This window comes from Typha angustifolia, chromosome 15, assembly GCF_048772165.1.
Source record: "Typha angustifolia cultivar Huaian chromosome 15, ASM4877216v1, whole genome shotgun sequence".
NCBI lineage: Eukaryota > Viridiplantae > Streptophyta > Magnoliopsida > Poales > Typhaceae > Typha > Typha angustifolia.
In genome coordinates, this window is record NC_133253.1 from 11,333,256 (window position 1) to 11,353,432 (window position 20,177).

The 20,177-nt window shown below is 41.5% G+C and overlaps 1 protein-coding gene across 1 annotated transcript; it reads left to right on the forward strand.

The window, feature by feature from the left end:
* The first annotated feature begins 12,193 nt into the window (after positions 1-12,193).
* Positions 12,194-14,978, forward strand: LOC140779633 (uncharacterized). The gene is made up of 2 exons (XM_073124801.1): positions 12,194-12,201; positions 12,437-14,978. The coding sequence occupies exons 1-2, from the start codon at positions 12,194-12,196 to the stop codon at positions 14,976-14,978; spliced, it is 2,550 nt and encodes an 849-aa protein (XP_072980902.1).
* Positions 14,979-20,177: the final 5,199 nt, after the last annotated feature.

The window sequence follows — 20,177 nt, forward strand, 5'->3', positions numbered from 1 at the left end:
GTAGCTGGAGCATTAGTGATACCAAAAGGCATCACCCGGAACTCGTAATGCCTGTCCAGAATCCAAAATGTAGTTTTGTGCACATCTGCCAGGTGAACTCTAATTTGATGAAACCTAGCTCTTAAGTCAAGCTTGCTGAATTTGGTTGCCCCTACTAGTTCGTCCAGTAACTCCTCTATAATTGGAATAGGATGTCGGTCCTTGAAGATAATAGCATTTAGTGCTCGATAGTCGACACAAAAACACCATGTCCCGTCCTTTTTTCGCACTTATAGTACGGGGGATGATTATGAGCTATGACTTGGTTGTATAAGGCATTGCTCTAACATCTTGGCTACCATCTTTGAGATAACTTTTTCTGCACATGTGGATACCGATATGGCCTCATATTCGTCGGTGCAACCCCGGGTACAATCTCTATGCGATGGTCTATCGTTCGCCTCGTTGGCAACTCCAATCGAATTCAAACGCACATTTCGCGTTCTCTGTTTTTGCGAACTGATTCAGGCGTTCGAACGGCCCTTCCATGTTTGAACGCGACCTACAAAAAATTTATTTTAATAAAAATAAATAACTAATGAAATAAGAAAAGACTCTAGCAAGGTGTATCACTTTGTTTAGGATGGAATTGAATGGAAGGAATATTAAGTTAAGTTAAGTTTATTTACCTTGTATTACTTATTGTCCTTATCTTTTACTGTAGTTGTTAGATCGTCGTTACCCTTCTGGGAGTAGATCTAAGTTAGAAACCCTAATTCTACCTCCAACCCATAGCTACCATCACCTCTAGCAACCACCCTACCTTACGTCCATCCACCACCACCCTTGGCCATCCGCCACCCTCTAACGACCACCGCAACATCGGATATTTACTATTCTACCCTGTTCTAACCTTTCTTCACTATTTTAGTTATATCTTTCCATCTAGTTGACGTGAAACCAAAGCCATTAGAACCCTATCTCGTGAGGCTACTACCAGCTAAATTTTTATAATCATCCTACGGCTGGATCATTCTAGATCTGGTCCATAACATTTGTATCAGAGCCAACGTTCTTCGGACAATGGTCAACACATGATCCAAAGCTAACCCAGGGGAGATTGCAGCCATGGAGGACCAAAATATCATCTCCATCTCCAATGATGAGCCACTAGCATGAGCGAAGGCATTATTCAAAGAACGTTTGGCCAAATTGAAAGAGAACTCGAAAGAGATCCAAACTGCCCTCAAGGACTTGTTTTAGGCCTTGACATAGATCTTACTAGTTTCCCTCAACCTCCTCGCACCACCTGCACAGCCGCCCACAATAGAGCATGCGCTATCTCCACCTGCACAGCCGCCCACCATAGAGCATGCGCTATCTCCACCTTCAAGTACTAATAATGGTGAAATCGCAAAGGCCATCCAAACCGTGGCAACCATCCCTTCTCCGGTTGCGGTGGATAACCCTCCATCCTTGTAGATGGAGCCCTCCATTATAGCAAACCCCAATGACAACCCCATCATCATCTTCCTTGGTTGAGGTGGAAAATAAAGGTCAAAACCCAAATTTTTCACCAATGGTCATCTAGGAACTTTCGGTCCAAGCCACCATCGTCAGCACCTTTCTTAAATCACCTGCACCCGAGTCATGGCCTAAACCACATGCACTAAGATCTTGGCTCAAACCACTTGTGGCCAGGATTTGGACCGACTCACCCGTGGCTAAGATAGACTATGGCTCAAAATGGTGGGCCCTAGAGTAGAACCCACCATGGGCCCCTCCTCCTCATGGTAGACGGGACCCACACGAAGATCAATGACATAAAGTTCGAGAGCGAATGAAGGTTTGGAAACCACCATGGACACCTTGAGGACAAAGTGGTCGGAACCGTGGTGGATTGGTGCAAACCAAGTCAGATCGGATCACATCAAAGGGAGATTGGGCTCAATGGATTGAGTCTAGTTATCTTATCTGCTTATTTGTTTTAATTAGAGTCTTATTAGGTTAGAATTTATTAGTTAACTAATTCAACTATGTGCAATTTCGGGAAAATATTCAAAGGATATTCGATAGACGACCAAATATTATGAAACCACTTGAAAAAGATTGAAGACGTCCCGATCTACAACTTCCAAACTCAAGATTTCTCCAAATTTGGACTCTATCTATGGCAGAACAAAGAATCAATCCGAGAATGATAAGGAAGGCTGATTTAGCTAAGTCATGTTTATCTCTAGGTCATGTTTATCTCTTATGTAAGTGATACGATCTCCCCTTGGGCTAAGATTCGATCTATGCCGTTTTTAAATTTGGACAGGATCTAACATGGAACTTTGGAAAAAGATCCCAAAAGATATAGCCGTTGGATCGACAAGAAATTTTTATATGTTGTAGTCCTGGAAAAGAGCTTTCCAACAAATCTAGTTTTAGGAAAATCGGACGATAGAATCTTGAGATATCATCTGAGAAGTAGAAAAACATCACGGAGTCCGTCTATGGATCCGTGGATGGAGGCATGAGATCCTAGGTGATGATGGATGGTGGTGGATCGACGATAATGGGGTGGCACCGGTGAGTAAGTGGAGATGGAAGGATTATGGATGATGGAAGGGGTTAGGGCAAGGTGATAGATAGATTGGAAGAATGGGGTGTCTGTATTTACGAACCTAATACAGACGTTCACAAACACATTCGAACGCACCCCACCCGTGTTCGAATGTGACATACAATTTTTTTTAAATAAACACTAAAAGAAGAATAAAAGACACCCCTAAAGGGTATCCATGCTCGAGACAACATCGGTGAAGTCCGAATTGTATCAATCGACCACGCTTCCCCAAACTTGTCCTCAAGGTATGAGATTGGGAAAGCAATCATTGAACTCTGACTCAAGCTCCTCCATGACTCGATCCTCTACGCTGGTTCCCCACATATCTAAAAATAGAGGAAGGGTTGGTGCTGAAAAGGAAGCGAGCTCACTTGTGTTCGATTAGCGCGAAAGGGCATCAGCCGCTTGGTTCTCGATCCCTTATTTGTAGACTAGCTCGTAGTCATTCCCAAGGAGTTTCATGACCCACCGTTTTGTACTGAGGTGTGCACACGTTGCTCCATGAAGTAGGGTAAGGTACGCTGGTCCGTGCGGATAGTAAGCCGTTTGCCAATCAAGTAGGGTCGCTATTTGGTGACGGCGTGTAGAATTGCTAGCATTTGGCACTCATAGGTGGATAGCTGTCACAATTGGTTCGACAATTCCTTGCTCATATATGCCACGGGCCTGCCCTCTTGCATCAAAACAGCTCTAATGCCCTCACCCGAAGCGTCGCATTCCACCATGAAGGGCTTGCTGAAATTCGGTAGAGCCAAAATTGGTGTAGTAGACATGGCGGTCTTCAATGCTTCGAAAGCCTCCTTGCGAGTTTCTTTTGTTTCGTTTTTTTTTGTTTTCATTTACTCTGAAATTTTCTTTGGTTTTAGTTTCAGATTTATCGAGAGTTTTTGTTATAAATAATAAAAATAAAAAAAAAACAAAAAAAAATTGATGCACTCCTAGATTCAATAATATCCTCTTGACATAAAAATATGATTTTTCTCTTGATTATGAGTTATTATAGTCAATTTTGTCATCTTGTAATATATTGTTTCAATTTTGAATTTGTCACTCCCTTGACTTCTATAATAATAAATTTTTAATGCCTCATAACGCATGTGTATTCTTGAGTGAGCATGATATCATGAATATTTTTTTTAAATAGCTCTCTATTAACTTTGATTTGCACAGTTTGACCTCATGCTTAGTTATCAAATATATTTTTATAAAAGATCAATGAAAAGGGCTACAATGAGTTAGTGTGAAAGCCGTCTTGTTTCGACTCCAGTTTGACTCAGTACATTATTTACAAATTTTTTTTAAAAAAAATGATATATGTGAATTTCTTCTTGCACATCATTTGTTTTGTACTACAAGAAAAGGGCTACCTACTCATGTGTGAAAGCCATCATTGCACATATATTGTTCAATAAAAAAATTACAGGAAAAATTCCTGCTGTATTATGGAGAATAAGTCGAAAAGTGCAAACTTTCTATACTAAGTCGGTTTGACTACTGTGTTGCATCATTGTTTATATAGTAAAGTTTGTTTAAGAAGATTGGTTCATGTTATCTATGCTCATCTTGCATATGTATATCGTTATGATCAATCAAGATTAATGTAATTTTGAGTGATGCATTTGAATTGATTATAATATGCTTTTGATGATTTGATTGATCTTGTATGACTTATTTCATTTGATTGTCATATTCTATGTCTTGATTATATTTTGGAATTCTAGAAGTGCATCTCCAAAAATATTTTTACCTTGTTTTTAGTTAAAAAAAAAAAGGCGTTCGAACGAGGATTGTTGAGTTCGAACACGGCGCGTTCGAACGCGCGGACTGGTGCGTTCGAACGCACGCGTGGGTTCTTTAAATATTGCGTCCGAACCCAAGGGTTTCATCTTCCATTCTCCAAACCATAAAAACCCTTCATTTTCCCCTTCTCAAATCTTCAAGATCTTGGTGTTTTTCATCGAATTTTTCACTTCAAATCCTTTTTGGGGGTCGATCTCCTCCGGATCTAGTGTCTTTCAACCAAAATTTTGAGTTTCTCCCCACATTTGCAAGGTATGATCATCCATTATTCTTTTTCAATAAACTTGCTTGATTTTGAGTGTTTTGTGCGTTCTCAACTTTTGATCACGTTAATGTTCAACTCTTGATGGTTCTTGTGAGATTGAACGTGATATCTTAGCATTTTTCAAGTGCAAGATGTTTTTCCTTTTGGGGCTTCATGGTTTTTACCATTTTTCTTTGGATTTCTTGCTATTTTTTTTTTGGTTGCTTTCGGAGATGTATTGAATATTGAAACGTGTTTTCTTTTCAAGAATGCCTAAGAAAACGACGGTGACCAAGAAACCAAGGCCGCCTTCCTCGCCATCCTCGGCTCCCAAGTTTTCTTCAACAACGGCTGAGGGTCGTTACAAGCATAATTTTGGCGCCCGTCCTGTTATCTGTGAAAGACCCGTAGTTATATCTGATTTTTCTGAGTTGGGGATTGAACAGATCTTTACTGAACGTGGATGGTTATCAGTGTGTCGGATGAGCGGGACTGCTTATGTGGAAGTTGTTCGAGAATTCTTTAGTAATGCCACGATTTTCGATCACTGTATACGTTCTACTGTTCGTGGTGTATCTATATACCTGGATTCCGATGTTATTCGTGCTGAACTGAGTTTGCCTCATGGTGAGTTTCAGTATCCGACGTCTGCTCCACTCCCTGATATAAATGACTATGCCGGTACAGTCCTGATCAAAGGGGAACGTTGGAAAGGTAACATGATGCCGCATGCAAGGCTGACATCTGTGGCTCGCATGCTTCACCTCTTTTGTCTGTACAATGTCACCCCCAAGACTCGCCATTCCAGCATTAGTTTGGATCGTGCGTTCCTTCTTCATGCCATGTTATTAGGAGTCTCTATTGACTTAGCTACCGTGATCTATGATTCCATTCTCTCAACTGCACAGAAAGAAGCACCTCGTGAGGGATTACCTTTTGGCATTTTTCTTACCACTTTGTGCACTCAGAGTGGGGTGCGAGTAGATGCTTCGGAACCTTCTCTTACTTCGCAGAAACCATTGGATCGGATTACTCTGAAGCGGAGTCAAGCTCATGACCAGACGTCTCCTCTCAAACCGTCCTCTTCCGCCGCTGGTCGGTCATCGCATCTCGACAGTTCTGATGATAGCTCTGCCGATGACTCATCTCCCACTGAGGGGGAGTTACCACAGTACTCGGACCGGTTCGATCAACTTAGTACTCAAGTGCAGGATCTCTATTCCGCGGTGAATGATCTACGTACTGAGCAAGTCCGTCAGGGAACTGTACTTGATTCCGTGTTGACGATTCTTCATCGTCAGTTTCCTCCGAGTTCCTAGTCTTTGGCATTTGTGCCAAAAAAGGGGAGAGTGTCTCTGTGTTTAAGTGTCTAGGTGTGTAGGGGGAGTATGGGCATAGGGGGAGTTTAGTGGAGTTTACTTGATGGTTGAACTTGGCATTTGAAACTTAACTTAATTTGAAGTAATTGTGATAACGTGTGTTTAATCTTTGTCTGTTTAAATTTTTGCTCTTGTGATAACTTGTGTTTTGATTTTTTTTATTTCAAGTTATTTTCACTTGATCTTGGATTGGTATATGTTTCCTTGCAGGGATTGATGTGCAAAATATTCTAGACTTGTTGATTGCTCAGTTTGAAGTCATTGTAATATCTTGTAACCTAAGTGTTTTGTCACAAATTGCCAAAGGGGGAGATTGTTAGGTTTTTTATTTATTGGCAATTTTGTACAAAATATTCTAAGTGTATTCTTTCATGTATTTGAGCTTTACACAAGTCTAGAATATCACTAGTGTGAAGAATTGCAAGATCATTGGAGAAAAGCCTCGTGTTCTCACCGCGTTCACAAACGCGTTCGAACGCGGGTACTACGTTCACACAGACCGAGAGCAGCGTTCACAAGCGCGTTCGAACGCGGGCACTGCGTTCACACAGACAGAGAGCCGCATTCACAAACACGTTCGAACGCGGGCACTGCGTTCACACAGACAGAGAGCCGCGTTCACAAGCGCGTTCGAACGCGGGCACTGCGTTCACACAGACAGAGAGCCGCGTTCACAAACGCGTTCGAACGCGGGCATTGCGTTCACACAAACAGAGAGCCGCGTTCACAAACGCGTTCGAACGCGGGCACTGCGTTCACACAGACAGAGAGCCGTGTTCACAAACGCGTTTGAACGCGGGTACTGCTTTCACACAGACCGAGAGCAGCGTTCACAAACGCGTTCGAACGCAACCTGAAGAATTCAAGCTGTCGCGTTCGAACGCACTTGGGCCCGTTCGAACGCACCTGAGATTAAGTTAGGCCGTTCGAACGCACTCGGGCCGCGTTCAAACGCACCTATGAAGTTTGCAATTTATTGGATTTTCGTGAGTACGAATATGACTTGGATTTGGCTCTATCTTGGAGATCATATATAAGGATAGTGTTGCCCTAACCTAGGGTGGTTGAAGAAGATTATTCAAGGAGACTTTTTGGAGGTTACATCGGTTCTTCAACAAACAAGGCCCTTCGCATCTACAAATCTTAATCTTTCGTCTTAAGGGCTATCTAGACGAAAGATCAATCTCGAGGGTTACTGAGATTGGACTTCAATCACAAGAAGCAGTGAATCGTGGGTTCTAGCGATCAAGACTGAGAGGAACAAAGTCGTTTGGATCGACGGGTTGTTTTGTGAGTCAGTCTTGTAACTGCTACTATCATAGTGATTGGTTTTGATCCGAGTTTGGATCCGTGGTTTTTTTCCCGTTTGGGTTTTCCACGTTAAAATCTTGGCGTTCATCTCTACTTTCGTTTTTAATATTTCTTCCGACTTTTACTTAAGTGAACGAGAAGTATCATTGCCTAGAGGTTAGATACATACGTGTGTCTAGGGGTTTTTCAGACAATTTAATTATAGTCCCTGAACTCGTTTGAGGCTCATCTCCTGCTGGTCCTAACTAAAGAAGATAAACCAAATCATACGCACCAAGCAGCCCCTTAGTTCATCTATATTCGAACCCATGGACGTTGGTTGACTCGGTCCTGCCGTGGTCGCTCCAAAGGAAATGGCCTCACAGTTAGGATCATCGTGCATTGAGTCATCCTTTGTCGGTGTGCTCTTCATAGGTCTCCTTGTTGATATCATATTCCTTGTTTCAACCATTAATGGAGGTCTGAGGTTTGCCTGCTCGGATACCAATTGATAAGCTCTGATACCAAATTGATAGGTTCTGGAACCAAAAGATCGGCTACGGAACAATTCCTTAAGATCTGAATTTATCGCACAAACAGTCCACGCAACTGTGGGAAAATATTCGTTAGATATTCCCCGGTAGTCAAAAAATTACGAAACCAACTGGTTGGATCCGTAACTTCCTAATCTACAATTTCGTATTTATGCCCTTCACAGATTTGAATTGTAGCAGGGACGAAAACATGGAATAACTTTGGTGATAGTGGTGGTGACGGGTGGATTCTGAAAGTGATTAAGGGAAGTAGACAAAGGGAATGAAGTGGTCGAGATCCAAAAGAAGAGGGGTGACTCAATAGACGAGGGAGATTAGAAGTGAGGAGAAACCTTGCCAACGGTAGAGGTGGAAGGATGGTGAAGAGGGAGGAGGGAGGAGTCTAGAGATAAGATAGGAGGCAAGAAATCAAGAATCCAATAGCATTATGAAGTTGGTTGCAATCCACATATTTATAGAGGCTAGCTAACAAGTCCTAAAATAATATGAAATCCTAATTCTAGAGGATTCCCATCGATCGCGTTCGAACGTACTAAAAGAGCCCCTTCTCCAGATTTGTGAACGCGACATAGGCGTTCAGAAGGCGTTTACAAACGCGGGCGTTCACAAGCGCAACCTACAGGAATTTTATTTTAATAAAAATAAACACCTAATGCAATAAGAAAAGATCCTAACTAAGTGTATCAACCTATGGGGAGTACCACAAGTGGAGTATTTATATCACATCATTTTAGCAGATAGTGTAGCGGTAGATCCTCAAAAGGTTGCATATATGACCGCTTGGCCTATTCCTACTACTACCATCGGATTGCGAGGATTTTTGGGGCTGACTGGATACTATCACCACTTCATTGCCGGATATGGCAAGATGGCTTTGAAAAATGACTCTTTTAGATGGATGGATGAAGCCACTATAGGCTTTGAAAAATTGAAAACACTAATGACGACAGCAGCTGTTCTAGCACTACCGGACTTCACCAAAGAGTTCATTATGGAATGTGATGCGTCGAGAGTTGGCATCGGAGCTATACTAATGGAAGGAGAACGTCCCAAAGCCTTTCCTAGTAAGGCTTTATCACAAAAATCTCAACAATTATCGACTTATGAGAGAGAGATGTTGGCAATTCTGCATGCGGTGACAAAGTGGAGGTCTTATTTGATTAGTAGACTATTCATTATACGAACCAATCAAAGGAGCCTTCTATACTTTATGGGACAGCGTATACACACTCCGGCATAACAAAGATAGGTCACAAAATTATTAGGGTATGATTATGAAATCCAATACAAGAAGGGAACAGAAAATAGAGAGACAGATGCACTATTAGGCCAACCCGATACCGTCGAGTTTGCAGCCTATTTTTCTCCTACCTTTCCCTTCCTTGAGGAGTTGAGGTATTGTAACAACCCAATCCCAAAAAAAAAAAAAATCATGGGCACGACGCAACTGGCCACACTGTGGCCGGCCTCGTGCCCATGCCAGCTGCTCATGCAGCTTGGTGGGGCGCCACGCGCCTGCGGCCGCTGTCGCAGCCAACTAGCTGCGGCCAGCTGGCCGCGGTGGGCCCCGGCGGGCCCCGGCGCCGCCACTACTCCTCCTCCACCGCCTTCCCTCTCTCTCTTTAAATCTCTCTCTATCTCTCTCTCTCTCTCTCGAGGCTCTCTCTCTATCTCTCTCTCTCTCGCCGAGGCCGGTCGTCGCCGTCGCCACCTCCACGAGCGCCGGTGAGCTCCCCTCTCTCTTTCTCTCTCTCTCTCTCTCTCTCTCTCTCTCTCTCTCTCTCTCTCTCTCTCTCTCTCTTTCTTGCTCGAGGGTGGGCTTGTCGGAGCCGAGCCATCGGCGAGAGGTCGGCCGCTGGCTGGCCAGCAGCGGCCGGTGCCCTCCCCGCCGGCCCGGGTCCGCAACCGCCTCCCTCACCTCCCCTCTTTCTTCTCTTTCTCTTCTGTTCTTCTTCTTCTTCTTCTTCTTCTTCTTCCTCTTCTTCTTCTTCTTTCTTTCCTTCTTTCTTTCTTTCTTTCTTTTTCTCCTCCTTCCTCAGCTCCTTCTCTTTCTTTCTGCGTAGTGTTGGGCTCGGCCCAGCACTATAGCAGACAGTGCTGGGCCGAGCCCAGCACTGATGGCAGATGTGATTAATTTATTAATTAATTAGTTTATTTATGTTATTTATTTAGGTATTTTTCTTCTTAATTAATGCAAATAGATTATTTAGACATTAACTATTTTAATAATATTATATATCCTTCAATATAATTTTATTAATGATAATTTATAATTAATGATTAATTAGGTATAAATATATGTAATTCTTATAGTTATTTATTTATTTACATATCTATTAGATTAATAGATAGATTTGTAAATTATAATTATTAGATTTATATTCTAATATTCTTATGATCTACATTTTTAGTAATTCTATTAATTTGTTATACATTATTAGTTTGTAACAAATAAGATAATGACTACATAATCCCCAATTAATCAAGATATAATTTAATTATAATTAGGTTTTTATCTATATTTATATTTTATTTATAATAAAAATCTAGCCAATTATAAAATTAAGTAGAAATTCTAAAATCTAATAAATCATCATATTTTACTTGAACGGATTATAATGGAATAAACAACTAACTTTATGTTACTTAAACATTTTCAGATCCCGAACCCCTTATTTGAGACCCCGTTGTCCTTACTAGCGAGAAGTGTCACACGGTTGATGGGCGGATGTAAGGGATGCGTGGTTTGTATCTTCTGATCAGGGTGAGTAGTCTTATCCCCTAGATCCCTTTCTCAAATTAGGTTATATTATATATTATGTACATGCATGTTTTGGCGTCCAGCATGATTATATGACTTTATCTAGAGATGATTACCGTCGAGCATATTTTTATCATGTATGTAATTAGGCTGATCTTTGATATGAGTATGATAATGATAAATAAGGATGGTTGGAGATGATTATACTGTTATGGTTTTATGTCGAGATGATTTCTAGTATGAGTGTGCATGTGATAGACTAGCGGGAGTATGCATGTGTTAGATACATGGTTGGAGACTACATGGCATCATTTTTCTCTTGATTCCTGTTCCACCTAAATTCCTGTTATGCATTGACTTGTTATCGTACTGGATATATGCATATGATTTGTCTTTTAAAAAGGAAAGCATGAAATGTGATTGATAGGATAGTTGATAGAAAGCGTGAGGATACCCGAGTGGGCGCGAGGGTTAGGACGCGCTTGGTGGATGATTGATCGCTCGACATGGTCGCGATCCTGTTGGCCTTACGTCCGAGGTCGTTAGTCTGTGTGCGCAGCAGACATTCGGACACATGTCGTTCGCCAGGGCATATGTGGCGAGTTATCCTCACGAGATTTCTATCAGCTAGAAGGGTGCCTGGTCTAGATGGATGTTGATACCCTAGCGGATGGTAGGGTATGGTTATATTTGAGATACTCCTTGCGGATGGCAGAATATGCTCTGATGTTGAGACCGGGTACCGGGTGTTGACTGTGCACAGTGGTCTAGTATGATGATATTATATCGAGATGTCGGTGATGATTATGATGTTGAGAAATGCATATGATTTCATTATCATTCGGTTACCTGATTATCGAGTAGTCAATATTAATCATATATGATTGCATTTGATTTCATAGTATTGTCATGGTCGGCATGCATCATGTGTCATATTTGAGAGAGAAAGTTATGATGATTATATGATGTGGTGACCTATTTATTCATTGTCGAGGATTATGTATTCTTATCAGTTATGACATGTTATCTACTTTTCATTTATGTATTATTGAGGATACATTCATATACTCATTCATAACATGATACTCTTTCTGATTCATATTATCCAGTACATGATTTACTCTCTGTTTGGCATCACTGATTCGGGGTAAGGTCTATTCACTGAGCCTTTAGCTCATGACTCTCTTTATTTTCTCCTTTCCAAAAACCAGGTGAACGAGAGGAGCAGGATTCTCCCTTAGAGGTCTTGCCGGTGAGTGAGGAGTAGAGTGTGGTTAGTGTTATATGCCAGATGAGTTATCTTATCTAATGTATCAGTAGACCTCCTCCAAAGTGTATCTATATCCTTGTCTTATATTTTAGCAGGTGACTTTGTACTTGTATAATTATGTATATACCTCTGTTGTGTATATGTAGTTGTGAAAAGCTCTTGATGATGTGTTGTGGCCTGTGTGGGGCCCAAGTAGGGTTATCTGTATGCTGTTGACAGTGAGACTTGAGTTATTCTTAGTTTATATATTGTGGATAAAATTATGATGTTGCTACAGGTTTATGAGATTGTTAGTATCTAACCAAATGGTCAGGTGCCACGCACGTGCCATGTGGGCTCGTGCCGTGCACGTGTTTAGAGTTGGGTGTCACATTTTAGAGTGGTATCAGAGCCAGGTTTGTTAAGTATCCGGCATATCATCAAGAGCTTTTGTACATTGTCACCTTGAGTCTAGGAAAATGCTACGGTCTTAGGGTTACGCAAGAGATAAATTCTAGACTTTTTTTTCTTGATCACTAATCAGTTGATGAATTTGATCATTTCTACAGAAAGAGGCCACCCCGTCGCAGAGGTTCACAGTCTAGGGCGACCTCCACAGCTGAGGCCCCTACTGAGACCCCAGAAGTTCCTCCATCTGTAGAGGAGCGTGATCCTATTTCGCGCCTCCTGGACAGTCAAGAAAGACTTATTGAGGAAATCCTTCGAGGTAGAGGAGCTGGCATATCAGCAGAGAGTTCTGAGCCGCCTCCTACAGTGGGCATTACTTTAAATAAGTTTATGCAGTTGAACCCCCCGATTTACAGTGGAGGTGTTGATCCACTGGAGGCCAGTGGATGGTTATCGGATATAGAGAAAATGTTGGATACTCTAGGATGTAATGATCCGCAGAAGGTAGCCTTTGCTGCCTATATGCTCAGAGGTGAGGCGGAACAATGGTGGAAAGCCACAGAGAGACTGATAAAATCAAGGATAGGGGATGCAGTCATCACTTGGGAGTTATTTCTTGATGCTTTTGATCAAAAGCATTTTCCGGCCTGGAGGAAAGAAAAGATGGAAGAAGAATTTCTGCATTTACGTCAGGGTCCTATGACGGTGGCAGAATATGAGGCCAAATTTAATGCTTTAGCCCGTTTTGTGCCCCATCAAGTTCCAACTGAAGCAGCTAGAGCTCGACGTTTCAAACATGGGCTAAATTATGCTATACGTCAGAGCTTGGAGGCAGCAGGCGTCATTCCTTATGCTGATACAGTAGAGAGGGCTATGGCCCTCGAAGGGGTGATTCAGGAAAAGAGAGCTATGGATGCTCGGAGAAATGGGACACAGTCTGGGCGAGGCGGGAGTTCTAGAGCTCTTTCTGCTAGCCAAAGCTTACCGTCTTCGCAGTCACAGCATCGCCCTTCCTATCATCCTTATCAAGGGAGTTACAGTGCTGGTTCATCTATTAATCGATTTGATTCACGAGGATCTAGGGGACTCAGCCAAGCAGTATCACAGATTAGCGTGACTAGGCCATCATCCGGTGGTAGAGGAGATGGGATGGCTAGGGGATCAGTAGGGCATAGTCGGCCTTGTTATGGATGTGGCAAGTTTGGCCATCAGCTTCGAGAGTGTCGCAAACCTTTCTTATGCTTCGGGTGTGGACAGCCTGGTCATATCCGTCGCGATTGTCCACACGCTGCCACCGCCCCAATTTTTGCTGCTGCAGCATCTTCTAGAACTGCACCTCTTGGGGTTTCTACTACAGCTGGCCGAGGTAGAGGAGTTGTTGGAGCAGGTTCCTCTCAGCCTGGGCGAAAGTCTAGAGGTGGCCGGATCTTCGCGATGACGGAGCACGATGCTTTGGCATCCAATGATGTGGCCACAGGTACTCTGAATTTATTTTCTCATACAGCAAGAGTTTTATTTGATCCAGGTGCCACACATTCCTTTATTTCAAATTCTTTTGCTTGCCATGCCGATATATTAATGGAACCTTTAGAGGATATTCTGTTGATTGCCACACCAGTAGGGGAGACAGTTGTTATTGATTCTGCTTATAAATCCTGCACAATTAGCTTTGGGGATAGGGAGTTCAAAGTGGATCTTTTGCCTCTAGAGCTGATAGATTTTGATGTTATATTGGGGATGGATTGGTTAGCTGCATATCATACCAACATTGATTGTTATAGAAAGGAAATTGTGATGAACTTAGCTGATGGGACAGAATATAGAATTAAGGGCAATAAATCTAGCAACCCTATGGAGATAATCTCCGCATGTGAAGCTTACAGATTATTAAAGAAAGGATGTACAGGTGTATTAGCTAGTCTGTCAGGGGATATTGATAAACAGATTAAATTAGAAGATGTCCGAGTTGTTAGAGAGTTTCCTGATGTTTTTCCAGATGATCTCCCTGGATTACCCCCGGACAGAGAAGTAACCTTTTCAATTGATTTAGCTCCTGATACTTCACCTATTTCTAAAGCTCCCTATAGAATGGCACCAATAGAATTGAAGGAACTTAAGGTACAGTTGGAAGAACTACTACTGAAAGGCTTCATAAGACCTAGTGTCTCACCTTGGGGAGCGCCTGTTCTTTTTGTTAAGAAGAAGGATGGGACACTCAGGCTGTGTATAGACTATAGACAACTGAATCAAGTGACAATAAAGAATAAATATCCTCTACCTCGCATTGATGATTTGTTTGATCAATTAAAGGGAGCTAGAGTATTCTCTAAAATAGACTTGAGGACTGGTTACCATCAGTTAAAAGTCCATGAGGAAGATATTTCTAAAACTGCCTTTCGTACTAGGTATGGACATTATGAGTTTTTGGTCATGCCATTTGGATTGACAAATGCTCCAGCTGTTTTCATGGACCTGATGAATAGAGTTTTCCAACCTTATTTGGATCAGTTTGTAATAGTTTTCATTGATGATATACTAATATATTCAACTAGTGAGGAAGAACATGAGTATCACTTGAGGTTAATTCTCCAGATCTTGAGAGAAAAGAAATTATTTGCCAAATTTTCAAAATGTGAGTTCTGGCTAGATCAGGTGGTCTTCCTAGGACATGTAGTATCACAGGAAGGGATCAGTGTGGATTAGTCCAAAATAGATGCTGTGTTGAAATGGAGTCAACCAACTAATATCACGGAAGTGCGTAGTTTTCTTGGTCTGGCTGGATATGCAAAGATAGCTATGCCTCTTACCAGGTTGACTCGGAAGAATCAAAGGTTTGAGTGGAATGGAGAGTGTGAAAATAGTTTTCAAGAATTAAAAAGAAGATTGACTTGTGCACCAATTCTGATTATTCCTTCCAGTGGAATAGGATTTCAAGTGTATTGTGATGCCTCACGTAAAGGATTAGGTTGTGTTTTAATGCAGAATGGTAATGTAGTGGCTTATGCATCTAGGCAGTTAAAAGATTATGAACAAAATTATCCTACTCATGATTTGGAGTTGGCTGCTGTAGTGTTTGCTTTAAAGATTTGGCGACACTATCTATATGGAGAAAAATGTGAAATTTTTACAGATCATAAAAGTCTTAAATATTTGTTTACTCAGAAAGAACTTAATTTGCGGCAAAGGAGATGATTGGAATTAGTGAAGGATTATGATTGTACTATAAATTATCATCCTGGTAAAGCAAATGTTGTTGCAGATGCCTTAAGTAGGAAGTCAGCTGGGGGTCTAGCATTTTTAATTACCCAACAAGCTATGATACTTAAGGATCTGCAAAGGCTAGAAGTTCCAATTGTGGCCATGGGTGGTGGAGTTGGTTTACTTGCACAATTTACTGTCAAACCTACATTGATAGATAGAATTAGTGCATCTCAGAAGACTGATATTGAGGCTATGCAAATTGTGAAACAAGTACAGAATTCCAATAAACCAGATTTCTCTATAGACTCTACCGGGATACTGCGTTTTAGAGGCAGACTATATGTTCCTAATTGTGAAGGACTTAGAACTGAAATTTTAAATGAAGCTCATAGTTCTGCTTATGCTATGCACCCCGGGGGAACAAAAATGTATCATGAGTTGAAGAAGAAATTCTGGTGGGAAGGAATGAAAAGAGATATTGGAGAATTTGTGGCTAAGTGTTTGACTTGTCAGCAAGTCAAGATTGAACATCAAAGGCCTGCAGGCGTATTACAACCTTTGTAGATTCCTGAATGGAAATGGGAACATATTAATATGGATTTTGTGACAGGATTACCAAAGACACAGAAAGGGAAGAATGCAATTTGGGTGATTATTGATAGATTAACCAAATCAGCATATTTTTTACCTGTTAGTACTACGGATTCAATGGAAAAGTTAGCTATCTTGTTTAGAGATGAAATTTTTGCTCACCATGGAATTCCTGTTAGCATCACTTCAGATAGAGATCCTCGTTTTGTGTCTAGATTTTGGAAGCAGTTTCATCAGTCTTTTGGAACAAAACTACAGTTTAGTACAGCCTATCATCCTCAGACAGATGGTCAATCTGAGCGTACTATTCAATCATTAGAGGATATGTTGAGAGCATGTGTAATTGATTTTGGTTTGGGCTGGGACAAATACTTACCCTTGATAGAGTTTGCTTATAATAACAGCTATCATGCAAGTATTGGTATGCCTCCCTATGAAGCATTATATGGCAGGAAATGCAGATCACCAATCGATTGGGAAGAAGTTGGAGAAAAGAAGGTTGAAAACTCAATACTAGTGCAAGCTACAGTTGAGAAGATAAAGATAATTAGAGAACATATGAAGGTGGCACAAAGTAGACAGAAAAGTTATGCTGATAATAGGAGGCGTGATTTGGAGTTTCAGGTTGGAGAAAAAGTGTTCTTAAGAGTTTCACCTTGGAAGGGTGTGTTTCGCTTTGGAAAGAAAGGAAAGTTAAGTCCTAGGTATATAGGACCTTATGAGATTCTTGGACGAGTGGGGCCTGTAGCTTATAGAGTAGCTTTACCCCCTGATTTAGCACAAATTCATAATGTATTCCACGTGTCAGTACTAAGGAAATATATATCAGATCCTTCACATGTGATTCATTATGAACCAGTTCAGCTGCAGCAAAATTTATCATATGAAGAGCAGCCTGTGAAGATCCTTGCTAGAAGAGATAAAGTACTAAGAACAAAAGTTATACCCTTAGTAAAAATCCTGTGGAGGAACCATGCAGTAGAAGAGGCTTCTTGGGAACGTGAAGATGAGATACAATCCAAATATCCAGAATTGTTTAGAGGTATGTAAATTTCGAGGTCAAAATTTTTATAAGGGGCGAAGGAAAATGTAATAACCCAAGGTTTAAAAAAGCAAAAAAAAAAAACAAAAAAAAAACAAAAAACAAAAAAAAAAAAGATTTCTGCACTGCATGGCACGAGCTGTCGTGCCATGCAGTGGCAACGGGGATGGTCGCCACGCGCCCCAAGCGCTGGCCCGGCCAACCTGGCCGAGCCAGCTGGCGCGGTGGGCCCCCGCCGCTGCCGCCGCCGCAGTCTTCCTCCCCACCGCCTCTCTCTCCCTTTTCTTCCTCTCTCTCTCTTTTTCTCTTTCGAGCTCTCTTTGACCTTTCTCTACTTCTCTCTCTCTCAAACACTCTCTCTCTCTACCCACTGCCGCCGCCACCTCCCCTAGCTCCGGTGAGACTCCCTCCCTCCCTCTCTCTCTCTCTCCCTCTCTCTCTCTCCACCTCTCTCTCTCTATTTCTCTTTTCCTCCTTGTCGGCTTCCTCTCGGAACCACCGGAGGATTGAGCCGTCGGTGAGAGGCCGGCCGCTGAGTGGCCACCAGCGGCCGCACCCCTCCCCCATGGCCCAACCCTCTTCTTCCTTTTTCTTTCTTCTTCTTCTTCTTCTTCTTCTTCTTCTCTTTCTTCTTCTTCTCCTCCTCCTCCTTCTTCCCTTCTCTCCTCTGGCTGCACCCTGCAAGTGGTGCTGGGCTCGGCCCAGCGCCCTTGCAGCGCCAGGCGCTGGGCTCGGCCCAGCGCCCTTGCAGCCCCAGGCGCTGGGCTCGGCCCAGCGCCTTGCTGTGCATGGTGCTGGGCTGAGCCCAGCACTATATAAATATATATATATATATATATATATATATATATATATATGTGCACAATTAGTTTAGCTTAGTTAATTTAATGCATTTAAGTTGTACAAATTAAATACAATCATATCATAGTTAGTATATCATTCTAATTATATCATGTTTAGTAAAATACCTGCAATATAAATTATTATTTTAGTCCTAAGTAGGTAATAATAATTATTAGGGTTATATACGTATATTCTTACATAATTATTTGCAGCAACTTAATTCTTATTTTCTTAATTATCAAAGAGAATAATAGATAGATAAAATATATTTTAAATACACTATTAAATAATATAATTATGGTTAATAAATAACGAACCAAATATAGAAATGAAGAGTACATACTTACAACAAGAAACCGTCTTTTTGTCGGGTTAATTTTAATTAATAAAAAGACTGACATATTTGTTACAAATAATTTCAGATCCCGACCCCCCTGTTCAAGACCCTGTGGACTTAGCTATCGAGGCTTGATCGTTATCGTAACAGCGTGAACGAGTGGTGGTTTGGTAATTGCCGTGGTGTGAGTAGTCTTATCCCCTAGATCCCTTTCTCAAATTAGGTTATATTATATATTATGTACATGCATGTTTTGGCCTCCAGCATGATTATATGACTTTATCTAGAGATGATTACCGTCGAGCATATTTTTATCATGCATGTAATTAGGCTGATCTCTGATATAAGTATGATAATGATAAATAAGGATGGTTGGAGATGATTATACTGTTATGGTTTTATGTCGAGATGATTTCTAGTATGAGTGTGCATGTGATAGACTAGCGAGAGTATGCATGTGTTAGATACATGGTTGGAGACTACATTGCAGCATTTTTCTTTTGATTCCTGTTCCACCTAAATTCCTATTATGCATTGACTCGTTATTGTACTGGATATATGCATATGATCTGTCATTTAAAAAGAAAGCATGAAATATGATTGATAGGATAGTTGATAGAAAGCGTGGGGATACCCGAGTAGGCGCCAGGGTTAGGGGTGCCTGGATTGATGATTATGGTCGCTGATATGCGATATCTCGTGGCCCATGCCCGAGGTCAGTTGAGTCTGTGCGCACAGACAATCGGACACATGCCGTTCGCGAGGGCATATGTGGCGAGTTATCCTCACGAGGTTTCTATCAACTATGTGGGGTGCCCGGTCTGGATGGATGTTGATACCCTTAGCGGATGGCAGGGTATGGTTATATTTGAGATACTCCTTGCGGATGGCAGAGTATGCTCGGAGCCTTCGGGCATGATGTTAAGACCGGGTACCGGGTGTTGACTGTGCACAGTGGTCTAGTATGATGATATTATACCGAGATGTCGGTGATGATTATGATGTTGAGAAATGCATATGATTTCATTATCGTTCGGTTATCTGATTATCGAGTAGTCGATATTAATCGTATATGATTGCATGTTGTATTTGATGTCATAGTATTGTCATGGTCGGCATGCATCATGTGTCATATTTGAGAGGGAGTTATGATGATCTTATGACGTGATGATTTGTTTATTCATTGTCGAGGATTATGTATTCTTATCAGTTATGGCATGTTATCTATATTTCATTTATGTAGTATTGAGGACACATTCATTTACTCATTCATGACATGATACTCTTTCTGATTCATATTATCCAGTACTTGATTTACTCTCTATTTGTCATCACTGATTCGGGGTAAGGTCTATTCACTGAGCCTTTAGCTCATGACTCTCTTTATTTTCTCCTTTCCAAAAACCAGGTGAACGAGAGGAGCAGGATTCTCCCTTAGAGGTCTTACCGGTGAGTGAGGAGTAGAGTGTGGTTAGTGTTATATGCCAGATGAGTTATCTTATCTAATGTATCAGTAGACCTCCTCCAAAGTGTATCTGTATCCTTGTCTTATATTTTAGCATGTGACTTTGTACTTGTATAATTATGTATATACCTCTGTTGTGTATATGTAGTTGTGAAAAGCTCTTGATGATGTGTTGTGGCCTGTGTGGGGCCCAAGTAGGGTTATCTGTATGCTGTTGACAGTGAGACTTGAGTTATTCTTATTTTATATATTGTGGATAAAATTATGATGTTGCTACAGGTTTATGAGATTGTTAGTATCTAACCAAATGGTCAGGTGCCACGCACGTGCCGTGTGGGCTCGTGCCGTGCACGTGTTTAGAGTTGGGTGTCACAGAGAGTGCATCCTGTCTTTCATGTTTCATTGTTGAGAGAGCGGATTGGA